This window comes from Neoarius graeffei, chromosome 21 (assembly GCF_027579695.1).
Source record: "Neoarius graeffei isolate fNeoGra1 chromosome 21, fNeoGra1.pri, whole genome shotgun sequence".
Lineage (NCBI taxonomy): Eukaryota > Metazoa > Chordata > Actinopteri > Siluriformes > Ariidae > Neoarius > Neoarius graeffei.
In genome coordinates, this window is record NC_083589.1 from 370001 (window position 1) to 383799 (window position 13799).

Genomic DNA, 13799 nt, shown 5'->3' on the forward strand with positions numbered 1-13799 from the left:
CCTTTTGGCTACGAGCGGAGCCAGCTGGTAGATCAGACTTTTGCCATAGCCGGTCGGCAAAACAGCGAAAACGTCCTTCTTGAAAAGGAATGAGCGGAGAGCCTCTTCCTGCTCATGTTTCAACGAAAACTCCAAGTCTAATTCTTCTAAAACTGATTCCAAAGCGGAGTCAAACGCGCGCTGTTCACTAGCCGTAGCCATCTTTCCTGTTGTGCTTTCTCCAGCGTCGCGCAGCGTTGTCGTCACTCCTGCAAAAGCCCGCCCAAAGAATCCAAACAAAAACCTTGCGTTGTGATTGGCGGGCACGATTTGATGCCCGGGGTGTTTTTGTTTATATGGTGCGAGGCTAGACCCACTCGCTAGGCAAAAATATTTTTGGCCGCTAGGCGGGTGGGTCTAGTTTACTAGGCTATGTCCAGGGTGCACTTTGCTCCACCCCAGGCCAAATCTTGAAGCTGCCAATTAAAACTCAGCCTCAGGTCACCTGCTCTCCAAAAGTTTATGTAGTCACATACACACTCGTTTGGCCAGCGTCCCGGCAGGGGGAAGTATACAGGAAGTGCAGATGTTCATATGCAGTTTAAATAAATACAGTTTAAAGATGATGGCACGGTGGTGCAGTGGTTAGCACTGTCACCTCACAGCAAGAAGGTTCTGGGTTTGAGCCCAGCAGCCGATGGAGGCCTTTCTGTGTGGAGTTTGCCTGTTCCCCCTGTGGGTTTCCTCTGGGTGCTCTGGTTTCCCCCACAGTCCAAACACATGTGGTTAGCTATGTGGCTTGTCTAAAATTGTCCATGACCAAAAGCAGTGTGGCAGAGGAGTGGCAAGCTGGCTGTACTTACTTAGCCAAGAAACCTAGAACACACTGGATGGGCAAAGAAGAAGAAGAAGAAGAAAGATGGGTTAAAAATAATTATATGGATACAGGATGAAGTACGATCAGTAAATGATTTTAACTTAATAAATTCTTTTGCTGAATTATTTTATGCTTAAAGGGGAACTGAAGTTATTTTTAAACTTGCATTATTTCTTAATTAATGTGTTATTCAATTAAGTTCTCGGTTTTATTAACCTTATATCATGACTCGTATTGGCATGTTATACGTATCAGCCTTTTTGGTTTTTAGCCATGTTGAATGTAGTTCGTTTGGTCCACGGCAGGCATCGCTTATCTGCACGATCTTCACGAGACTTGTGTGAGACTTCAAACATGACGTGTCAGTGCCACCATTTTGAAAACTGTTTACACAGCACCCAGATCGCCATATCATTCCAATTTAGATTAATTTCGAGATTTGCCAGCTTCATCAGTGTCAGTTCTGCACGCTGTGGCATGTGGACTTGAAGGCCCGCCTCGGGCTGCGCGCACGCCGAGTGGACTCTAGCATGTGTGCCGTGAACAAGGTGCACCTGAGCTCATCTAAGGAACTATGTGTTTGTCTATTTAAGGACTGTGCTGATGCATTTGCATCGCGGAGTATTACAATATGCATGTACGCATTGCTGAGCCTTTCTACCCGTTGTCTTGATTTCCTGTTTCATGATCCTTGTACCTGTTTCTTGTCCTTGCTTATCCTTTGATGTCCTGTTTGCGCCTCAACTGACGCTTTTGCCTGTATTCTCGTTTGTGATCTAGTCTGCCGTTTTGAATTGTTTGCCTGTGTATATATTGTTTCACTGATGTAAGTGCAATAGGCTTATCGAATCAGTCTCATAAATTCATTAATCAATAATTCAAGTGTCTAATAGTTTATAGCTAAACTATTAAATCAGTGGAATAACTTAGTGGTGATGCTGCTATAGTTTTAGTGAGTATTGTAGCTCTAATGTAATACGTTTACTGTAGATCAGGGGTGGGCAAACCTTTTGGCTCTGGGGCCACATTGACTTTTGAAATTTGCCAGGTGGGCCGGGCCAACACCAAATTCATACATATCGAACATAAACCGAAAAAGCTTTAGTGTTATTGTAAGGCCTTCACTGACAGAGACCCAAATGCAGATCAGATTGACATTTATTTTAGTTCTCAGTCAACAAAGGCAGAGCAGAAAAATGCTTGCAGTTCAATAGATTGGCACTGGATCCATCCAGAAAAGTAATGCGCACACACACACACACACACACACACACACACACACACACACACATGAATTCTTTTATTTGAACCCACAATTTAAAATATATATACAGGATTCAAATATTTGTCAGAGGCAACACACAGGAAATCATAGGTACAAATAGCATCGCCTATGCCACACAGCAAGGCTACCTATTGCAGCTGATATTGAGCAAAATTTTGCAAGCTGTTTTGCTCTTGCTTTAGGAAGCCCCACCATTCTCAGTCCACTTACAGTTTGTTTATGCACATGCCCCAGGCTACCAAATATTAGGACAATAAGTCTGCAGGAGTAGCCACTACTGGTGATGGTTGTCAGTAGGGGCTGATATTTGGCCATTTTATCCTGAAAAGCCATGTCCATGTATGTGTCAAAGACACAACCTACTTCCAGTTGTACAGCCTGCCTTCTGTCCATATCCTGAAACACAATGTCTGGTGTGTTAGGGATGTCATTAAACACATCTTCAGTGCTGTTGAACCACTCTGCCATTATGCGTGAGTGTTTGTGCATGGCAACATTGCTTGGGAAGAGTGGTCCAACAGCACTGGCAATAAGATCCACAATGCGGTCATGGCGTGCAATGTAGAGCGGTTTATACATGCTGCATCCATACATGATATGGGAAACTGATTCAGGGTGCACGTCATGCCCAGGGTGCATAATGCAGTGTGGTTGATGGTGGTCTGGGTACCACACTGCCAAGTTGTATTTTGTTGGTAGCACCTGCAGCCTGGCCTTGACTATGAAACAAAGGATGTCCTCCCCCACAGAGGCGTTCCTGTACATACAATGGGACACAGAGTGGTCAGCAGAGTCAAGGGCAGCCAGCTTTCCCTGCATCCTCAATCCTGCCCAGCACTGTTTTATTGACATCTGCTTGTTGTTGAGGAGAACTCTCCTCGCTGATGTTGTATGGAGAATTTGATGTAATCCATCATTGTAGACAGAGGCCTCCACAGAGATGGATGGGTCTGTGACCACTGTGTCAGGTGGCCCAGCTTGGTTGTTAATACCCTCTGTCCATTTCAGGTTGACGTCCATCCTGTTGCACAGGTCATTTAGGTCCGGCCAGTCAGAGCGGACCCCAAAACCTGTGACCTGTGTGTCAAGTTTCCCATTGTTTTTCCTCCTGAAACCAAGGAAGCCATCTTGGCTGCCCATAGCTGGGGGCACCTTTCTCTTCCGTAGGTCCAGGAGGAGGGAGGATCTTGCTAACTCTCTCACTGCAGCATCATCATTGTTGAGCATGCTGAGGAGATGTGTCAGCCTTGTTGCACTGTATATCCACTCAACATTAGGCACACCAAGGCCCCCCTCCCTGTGAGACAGATGGATAATGTCCCGCGTGGTGTGTGTGTTTAATCCCAGCCATTTCCTGACAGCACTCACAGTTGTATTGTCCAGATCTTTCAGGACATTTTGGGGAATGTGGACATTAGCAAACAGGTGTTGAATCTTTGCGAGGGCCACCTCCCTAATGGCCTGTACTTTCATAACAATTGGGAGTGGGGAGGAGTCAATCAAAGAGATTCGGGTCTTATAGGCACAGGACAACTCCTGTACCTGTTCACTCCACTCTCCTGCGATGTTAAACTTGTGGCCAAGGTAAGTGTATGTCTCATGGCGTGAGTACACTCTGATGGTCTGTCCTGTGATTGTAAAGGAGGGGGGTTTGTCGCTCTTGGATTTATACCAGCGGTTGCCACCGCTGCGGCGCTCGTATAAAGCTGCGCACTTGGAGGGCTTCACTTCCAGTTTTGACCACTGGAGGAATTTGTCAGTGCGGGCTAGCATGTCTGTGATGACACTTTCATCCCTGGATGATATCTGGACGTCATCAGCATATCCTTGCACAGGGTTTGGGGACCTTAGTTGGGGAGGTGCACACTGGCAGAGCCACTTCAGCCACTGGTTGATGGCCAGGATGAAGTTCACAGCACTCCAGGGGCAGCCTGTTTTTATTCCCACCTGTAGAGGTATTGGCTCTGTCAGCTGCTTCCCACAGATGACTTGTAGGAAAGATCCCTGGTATACATCTGTGATGATGTCCAGGAAGGGCTGAGGTAGATGGATTTCCTCCAATGCACGAAGCATGACGTTGTGAGAAAGTGTCCCAAAAGCATCTCGAAAATCCAGAAAGACAGTGTAGAATTTGCAGGATTCATGCTTAAAATCATCAATGGCTGTTTTTAGGCAGAACACATGCTCATTCATGCCTTGTCTGTCTATGTAGGCTTTTTGTTTGGGTGACAGAATGTTTGCATCCACGAGCCATGGGAGGATGCGAGCTAGTATGCACTTCATAAAGACCTTGTAAACAGTGGGGAGGAGAGAGATGTCTCTCCATGTGGATGGGTCATTTGGGATATTGTACTTTTTTGGGATTCTGTGAATGAGGGCCCCCTTCCAGGAATCTGGCACCTTTCCATTTATTAAACATATATTAAATATATTGGTCAGCATTTGTGTTGACCAGGATTTTGTGGCTTTAAGTGATTCATATGTCACCCCATCATATCCACTAGCTTTATTGTTTGGCAGGTGAGTAATGACCTTCTCAATTTCGTCTGGGGTGAAGTGAGCAGTGGATGGGTATTGTGTTGGAGCTGCTGTCTGTACACTAGTGGGCCATGGGGGCGGGGTTAGCGGTAGTGGCGGGGGTGATTGACATTTGGCCATATAGTAATTATAAACATCGCTGGTGTTGTTAACAGTTGGTGGTGGCGAGGGGGAAAAAACTATTATTTAGAATTATATCGATTGCCTTTGTCCTGCGATGCTGCCATAGATAGGAAAGTTTTTCTCTGCTTACTGGTCGTTGGTGTTTCTGAGCTCTCGGTTGCCTGAGCGATGGTTGGATGACGTCTCTCACGAGGATCAGCTGTTTTTCAATCCAGGAAGTGATAGATGCCGGTGTTAATTCCATTAGATGTTTATCTGTCAGGGGGAATTTTTTCAGTATTCTCAGCGGGTACTTCAGCAACGGCAATCCAAAACTTTTCCCGTTGGTATGCATTGTTTGGAATATCCCGTTACGGAAGAATACTCCAACCAGGATGGACATGACTTTACTCCATTTGGCTGGGTCTCCGGAGCACGCAAAGTAAGTTCTTTCTTGTAGCAGCTTGGTGTCCAATGTCTTTCTAAACTGTCTTTCGTGGATCTCGACTGCTTCCCATTCATGCTGGTGGAGTTGGCGCACGTAGGTGTTTAGATTGCACAGTAGTGCTTCATTCAGTGGTAGCTGAGGGGCCGGGTCGTGGACTTGCTGCCGCAGTTTGTATATGCGGCCACTTCTCAAAGCTTGTTTGAAGGCTGATCGCAACGCTGTGACTAGGCACATTCTGTACTAGTTTCCCGAAGGATATTACCTCTGCTGCATTAACGACGGCAGTTACAACGGGTGCGGTGCTAAGATTTTGTTAGTTTGCCATCACTCGGTACAGAGTCAGAAAACTCACGCACCTGCTGGCCCGCGCGTGCGCGCACACCACACACACACACACACGTGACAGTAAGAAAAGTAGCACACTTAATTCTTAAATTACATCTTTGAGCTGCCAGGATGAGTAGGATGCCAGTGTATTTGTATATTTGTATCATTTTATACATACAACTAAATTGCATATCATTAACTTGAACTAAATTACATATCAGTACATATCATTTTTGTACATTTCACTGAACTCATAGATTTACACCTGAGTGTTTTTTTTTTTTTTTTTTTTTTTTTTTTTTTTTTAACCATCCACTTCCAGCCTGCCAGTACAACCAACCACCATTAGTAGGAGAGGTACCACACCATTCCAAAATGTTTGCAGTTCAACGGTTTGGGTACCACACCATGCCAACATGTTTGCAGTTCAACGGTTTGGGTACCACACCATGCCAACATGTTTGCAGTTCAACGGTTTGGGTACCACACCATGCCAACATGTTTGCAGTTCAACGGTTTGGGTACCACACCATGCCAACATGTTTGCAGTTCAACGGTTTGGGTACCACACCATGCCAACATGTTTGCAGTTCAGTGGTTTGGCACCGGATCCATCCAGCCCACAAAATCAAACAAAACGGCTCAAAAAAGCAAAAAACTCCAAACTGGTTTTCAGGTTCAAAGTCACTCACATTTCCAGTCCTCAAAAAATCAAAACACAGGTTCCAAACAGGTTTTCATATTCCAAAAGGCCACTCATAGATCAGAATAACCTCCACAGGCAAAAGTCCAGGAACAGATATAAGCAGAAGCAAGGTCAGCTGCTCATAATACACCTATACTAGGAGACAGGGACATAAATGAGGGGCAGAGCAGACACCCAAAAGCACACGCTACTTAAAAACAAACACCAGCACTACAGCAGCCACCCGCGACAACCAAAATTATTAAGAGTTGTACTTTTTATATTATGTCTGTAAACATGTGACTACCATCTTATTACAGCTCCAACATAGTTTTAAAAAGAGAAAGTGTTAATACTCACATTCACTCAGCAACCGCTGAGCTGTATTCGTCCGTGCTTGCGCTGACTGGTTGTTAGCATAATTAGCATGCTTGGAGGAAAAGTGCCGTTTGATGTTATATTCCTTTAAAACTGCAACGGTTTCTTTGCAAATAAGGCATACAGCCTTTGATTGGACTTCAGCAAAAAAATATTTAGTTGTCCATTCTTTATTGAACACCCTGCACTCACTGTCCACTTTTCTTTTTTTAGGACCACTCATTGTAAAGTTTTATCCTGTGTTCTCGAGATCATCAGTGGCACGGGCGCCAGAATGACTTCCATGGCACGCGCTGCACCACTCTGCAAATGTAATCTCGCGTGAATACGACTGACTGGAAAGACGGATCTCTAAAACACCTGTCTACATGATAACACTGACGCTTATAGTTTATAGATCTGCTCAATCGTGTTTATATGATTGTCTTCCGCGGGCCGGATTAAAAACGCCAACGGGCCGGATGTGGCCCGCGGGCCGTAGTTTGCCCACCTCTGCTCTAGATCTATAACATTCATATAACAACCAAATGGGTGAAGGCAATTAGAATACTTGTTTGGCAGAGGTTGGCACTCAGTGGATGTTGTAGCTATAGACGGGACGCAGTTTATTCCAAAGGTACCATTTATTGAAATAGCTGACATGAATTAGCAAACTAATACTGATCAGATATAGCAACAATAGCAGCCAAGGAATAATTCAATATAAATGGTGATACAATGTATACAAGTAATAATCAGTAGTGTATAAAGCAATAGTCAGTAATAAGTAGAATAATAACCAGCAGTAAACAGAGTAAGGAATCAGCAGTGAATACAGGGCTTGAAATTCATATATTTTTTCACCAGCCAGCCGGACTAGTTACCTTCCAAAGTAACTCGCCAAACAGAAAATCAACTCGCCAAAATTTGTTCATGTATGAATTTTACTTCTGTCAAAAATAACACAAAAGAGAGTAGTTACCATTGTTCATGACTAATGTGCACTTATTTCAAGACCCGAGTATTTTGATACTGTTGTTAAATACATAAATGAGAACAACACAGAGCACCATAATATAATCCAAAAAAAAAAAGCCAGATGACTGACCCCTTACTAGTTCTTTTAGGGACCAATTCGTCCGCTTCCATTTTTAATTTGTCGCTGAAATTGACAGAGCTTACACGGTAGCCCATGCAACACCAGCGATTGTACGAGCTGAGTCAGTGCTGTAAACCGAAACTAGAAAATCTTCCTGCAAGTTCCTTTCAGCACCGAGATGTTGCCCGGGATTGGTTGGCAAGTGCGTGACGTTATTGTTTTTTTGTCCCGTCCCCCCCCCCCCCCCCCCCCCCCCCCCCCCGACAGCCTCTCAAGTTACTGCCTGAGGGACAGGGAGAAAACCACCGGAAAAGGTTTTAAACAAATGCAACAAACACGAAACAAACGCAAGTCGGCAGATGACCATAAAATACTCAATAGTTACAATATAATAATTGTATGTATCTCACACAGAATTTTCGGAGATATATCGAGTATATTCGATATATCGCACAGCCCTAGTCTGAATCTTCGCTTCATATACCTGTATGTTTTTTTATTTTCAACTAGCCAGCCGGGCTGCCTAGTGACAGGAATTACCCGCCAAATGACAAATTAAGTCGCCTCGGGCGACCGGACCACCGCGAATTTCGAGCCCTGGAATATGATGATAACTAAAGCACTAATGATGATCAGAAGTAATGGCTATATGCAAGTGTTACAGTGTAAGAGCGAGTGGATGTTAAAATGTGAGAGGGAGATCACGTGTCTGTGTGAGTGTATGTGAGGTGTAGGCATGTGTGTGCGCACTGAGCTGAGGAGGAGCTAGGGAGAGAGAGAGAGCGTGCGCAGGCGCACGACAAGGAGGAGGGGAGTGAGGGAACGAGGCGGCGCGCGCGGGTGAGATAGGTGTGGTCTGTGAATATAATGCGTGAGCCTTTGTGCTAGGCTCCGCCTAAAAGGGGTTGGGCAACAAGGAGAGCACACGAGGTAGAGAGACAAAGGATCTGTAGCTTAAAAACTAGTCCCAGCTAGGCCTTGAACCCAAACTTTTACTCAACCCTTAGCTACTCCTGAAATCCCAATGTTGAGGGGATTTCAAATCAAACAACATGCACTCTAAGACCGACTTTCATGCAAATCAAAACGCGTACGTTTAAACCATGAATGAATTCAAATAAACAACACTCTTCACATTAACTAGCCATGCCCAAGACTAACAATTGTCCAGATGCCAGCCTTACTTGAGATCGCTCTTGCTTGTCGACTGAAAGTGCGCCGTCTGTTATCCAAAGACAACGCGGAGTGCAGGTCCAGGGAGAAAACAGTTCTGTTCCTTTTGCTTTTACAGCTCATCAGCTGAAGATCTTCGGTGTTCCGTCGGTCGTTCGATGATCTGGAAGGAATCTTGTTTGTAGTTCGTCAACGTTGCAAAAGGGATCCGGTCGCCTTTTCTCTTTTAAAATGCTGTGTGGGCTGCAGTAACTAACTGGTTCAGTTATTATTACAACTATGCGAAGATCAAATACGTTGAACGTTGTTAAAGGTCCGGTATCAATAGTTCGTTCTTTGTCCTTTGTTCTTCTGTAGCACAGATGCAACGACATCTCTTTCACGTGTGGGGATCCACTACCAGAGAGAGGGAATTTCGATTCCGCTGCAGGTTTTAAAGCACAGTCGTGACGTCACTGTATTTGGTATCCAGTACCATCTCTGTATCCAATACCATTATAGGGAGTCAGAGGAATGGGTGGAGATAGAACATGTCATCGAGTACAGGGATTGGTGTGTTCAATGCTGTAACAGTGGAAGGGGAGAAGATGGGCCATAAAGTGAAGCAGGGAATTGTGGATACTATGGCTAAGGCAGAGGGCGGCACGGTGGTGTAGTGGTTAGCGCTGTCGCCTCACAGCAAGAAGCTCCTGGGTTCGAGCCCCGGGGCCGGCGAGGGCCTTTCTGTGCGGAGTTTGCATGTTCTCCCCGTGTCCGCGTGGGTTTCCTCCGGGTGCTCCGGTTTCCCCCACAGTCCAAAGACATGCAGGTTAGGTTAACTGGTGACTCTAAATTGAGCGTAGGTGTGAATGTGAGTGTGAATGGTTGTCTGTGTCTATGTGTCAGCCCTGTGATGACCTGGCGACTTGTCCAGGGTGAACCCCGCCTTTCGCCCGTAGTCAGCTGGGATAGGCTCCAGCTCGCCTGCAACCCTGTAGAAGGATAAAGCGGCTACAGATAATGAGATGAGATGAGATGGCTAAGGCATGGCAGCCCCCCACACACTGTGTATATATTCTGCACTTTATTAAACTGTATACTTCTGCACATACATCCGCCTCTCTCGCGTACGTGACATGGAGATTATTCCATACGACTTTGAACCAACTGAGAAGAGTTGGAAAGACAACAGGATAAGGACGAATCCATCGCGCTGGTATTTATGTCATTACTGTCGCACAATTAAAACGTGCCAGATCAGGCGGCTGGTGGGTTTTCAAAATAATAAATACATGCATGCATTTTTCTGATAAATACATATTATACTGAGTGCATTTCCCCACATAATCCTCACTAAGGTTTTAGACAGCACTACAAAATGGCGTCCCCACTATATAGTGCCCTATATAGTGAGTAGGGAGCGATTTTGGACACGGAAAACTTCCGGCTTGATTACATCAGCATTGGAAAGAGGGCGCGCGCGTCTTTTGACACCGTTGGCAGATGTTGGCCACTTTGATTTCCGCTGTACGTTTTACTTCCATCCTATGATTTCTCGCACAGGTCTCAACGAATCTCTTTTATGGCCATTGCTTTGACACATGGACTGATATATTACAGAGCATATTTCAAACACTCATAACTTGCTATAGCAGCGACAAAATAGCTGTCAGAAATGCATTCCTATATTTAATAAAATGAGATAAATAGAATTTTGATGATAAAAAAATTTGCCTTCATTTTCCCTTTAATATCAGTCTTTCTCATCTGGATAATTGGAAGGGGGGCGGCACCCCATACTGACCAGCCACCACTGGCAGGAAGGTGTTTATTTAACGAACTGTATGAACTATACAGAAACAGGAATGTGAGGCAAGGTCTGAGTATCAAAAACAAATGAAACTGAAACAGAATCATAAAGCAGTCATTAACGTAGAGAGAAACAAATGTGACCGTAGTGACACCTAAGATAATACTTCACAAAGTCTGTCTGTCTAAACAGCGTCATTATATGCACATGCAGATCGCGCTCCAAATCAGCAACAGGTGTTTCCCATAATGACTGGGTCCCAAGAGAGTGCTCCATGAGTGAGTACGGCCACTTGAGCATGCGAAAGCGTCTCTGTCTGTCCGTCTGTCTCTCTCTCTCTCTCTCTCTCTCTCTCTCTCTCTCTCTCTCTCTCTCTGTGTCTCTCTCACATGAACAGGATCCTGATGGTTGTGTAATATTTTCAGCTCTGGGGTAAATCAGATAACTGACCTCGCCATCACTGAGTCAGTGGATACGACGCTCCCACTACTTTTAAAAACTACTTCAGTGTGATGTCTGTCATTTTGTTCTCCGTGTTCAGGTGGACAGAGAACTCGCAAGTGGAGAATTTTTCCTCCGTGAGAGAGAGAAGAGGAGGAGGAAGATGACTGAGATCAAGGTAAAACACACACACACACACACACACACCCCAGTACACAGTAACTAAAGTGAGTGTGGGTTAACAGTGAGTTTGACTGTGTGTGAAGGTGAAAGAGGCTGAGGCTCTGAGCAGGAAACAGGAAGAGAGAAAGAAAGCGTTCATTCCTCCGAAAGAGAAAAAAATCATCAAAAAGAGCAACAAAGGTAAAAAATAGTTAAAAAAATCTGTTTGCTTTTTTCTTTTTAATTCTTCCTTTATTTCTTCTTTCTTTAAAATCAAACAAAACCCAAAATAGCCTCCCTTATACTGACAGATAATCTCCATAAGGACGTGTTTGAGTGTTCACTTGTTCATATTTGTACCTGTATACTGTGTACAGATGGAGTTTTATTTTAAAATAAAATGTCCCTGAGCGCCGACATCTCACTCTCTCTGAGGTTCAGATATCGCTTCCTGATCTCAGGATTGTGACGTCACTCACTCACCACATGATTACCGAGACTGAGCGCGAGTGAATACATCACTTCTGAACTGTTGTAAACAACCCTGAGGATCTCTCTCTCACTCACACACACACACACACACACACACACACACACACACACACACGCGTAAACAGAGAGCAAACACACACAGCCTTGGAAAGCCTTTTGCTGCCTATAAAAGTTCTGTTGTCACAGTAGGCACCCCCCCCCAACCCCAAATTAATTTTTGGGTATAATTTCCTTTTAATTCCTTTTCTTTTTTTCTTGAATTATTTTTTAAAGTCTTTAAATTCTTCTTTTATCTTTAAATTCTCTTTTGTTATTTTATTTATTTCATCTGTTTTTGTGTGAGGTAAATCATTGTCATTATTGTGAAGACACAGTATCGTGTTTTTGTTCCATTCAGCTCCTGTAAAAGACAAACTGGACATCGAGGCCATTAAAGAGAAGGTGAAGAAAGCAAAGAATAAGAAACTGGGAGCTCCTCCAGTGAACCCCCCCACAGCGCTGCCTACAGGCCACAAGAAGAACACCAAGATGAGCAAAAGAATATGAGATCTGTACATGGACTGTGTGTGTGTGTGTGTGTGTGTGTGTGTGTGTGTGTGTGTGTGTGTATATATAAAGGGTTAGGAATAAAGATAAGGATGACAGGTCAGTAAGATGATTGGGTATAAAAAGAGCATCCCAGAGAGGCGGAGTTTCTCAGAAGTAAAGATGGGGCGGGGTTCACCACTCTGTGAAAGACTGCGTGGGCGAACAGTGCAACAATTTAAGAATAACATTCCTCAATGTAAAACTGCAAAGAATTTGTGGATCACATCATCTATGGTCCATAATATCATTAAAAGATTCAGAGAATCTGGAGAAATCTCTGTATGCGAGAGGCAAGGCTGAAAACTGACACTGGATGCCTGTGATCTTCAGGCCCTCAGGAGACACTGCATTAAAAGCAGACATGTGTCTGTAGTGGAAATCACTGTATGGGCTCAGGAACACTTCAGAAAACCATCGTCTGTGAAAACACTTCATTACTGCATCCACAAACGCAAGTTAAAACCAGATATAAACAATATCCAGAAACCCCACCCCCTTCTCTGGGCCCGAGCTCTTTTACGATGGACTGAGGTGAAGTGGAAAACTGTCCCGAGGTCTGACGAATCAAAAGTATAAATTCTTTTTAGAAATCACAGACCCCACGTCCTCCAGGCTAAAGAAGAGAGGGACCATCCGGCGTGTTATCAGTGCACAGCTCAAAAGCAGCATCTGTGATTGCATGATTGGGTATTAGTGCACATGACATGGGGAGCTTGTACATCTGGGAAGGCATCATTAATGCTGAATGATATAAACACGTTTCAGAGCAATATGCTGCCATCCAGACTAAATCTTTTTCAGGGAAGGCCTTCCTTCTTTCAGTAAAACAACGCCAAACCGCTTTTTGCACATATTACAACTGCATGGCTCAGGAGTAAAAGAGTCTGGGTGCTAAACTGGCCTGCCTGCAGTCCAGACCTGTCTCCCATTTAAAACATTTGGCACATTATGAAGCGCAAAATATGAGAAAGGAGACTCCGAACTGTTGAGCAACTGAAATTGTATATCAGGCAAGAATGGGACAACATTTCTCTTTCAAAACTACAGCAGTTGGTCTCCTCAGATCCCAAACGTTGACAGAGTGCTGTTAAAAGTAGAGGTGATGCAATACAGTGGTAAACACGCCCCGTCCCAACTTTATTGAAATGTGTAGCTGACATCAAATTCAAAATATTTTTCAAAAAACAATAAAATTTCTCAGTTTCATCATTTGACATGTTGTTTTTGTACTATTTTGAGTGAAATATAGTTTCCATGATTTGCGAATCATTGCTTTTTCTCCTCCCACGTTTTTATTTGCGTTTCCCACAGCGTCCCAACTTTTATGGGATTGGGGTTGTATTATTATGGGTACAGTTTGGGGTATTGTGATTTTAAGGGGTGTAACAATGCAATGATTTGATTAAAAAAAAAAAACACTGAAATGAATCCATGCAGAGAACTGATGTTCACATAAG

General features: G+C 44.1%; 1 protein-coding gene across 1 annotated transcript in view; it reads left to right on the forward strand.

Moving 5' to 3' along the window:
• The window catches only part of krr1 (KRR1 small subunit processome component homolog), a 25503-nt gene extending 11947 nt beyond the window's left edge, over positions 1-13556 (forward strand). The window contains exons 8-10 of the mRNA XM_060903544.1: positions 11201-11278; positions 11367-11463; positions 12152-13556. Coding sequence (XP_060759527.1) covers positions 11201-11278; positions 11367-11463; positions 12152-12300 — 324 coding nt within the window. The 3' untranslated portion in view covers positions 12301-13556. The remainder of the gene's footprint in view (positions 1-11200; positions 11279-11366; positions 11464-12151) is intronic.
• Positions 13557-13799: the final 243 nt, after the last annotated feature.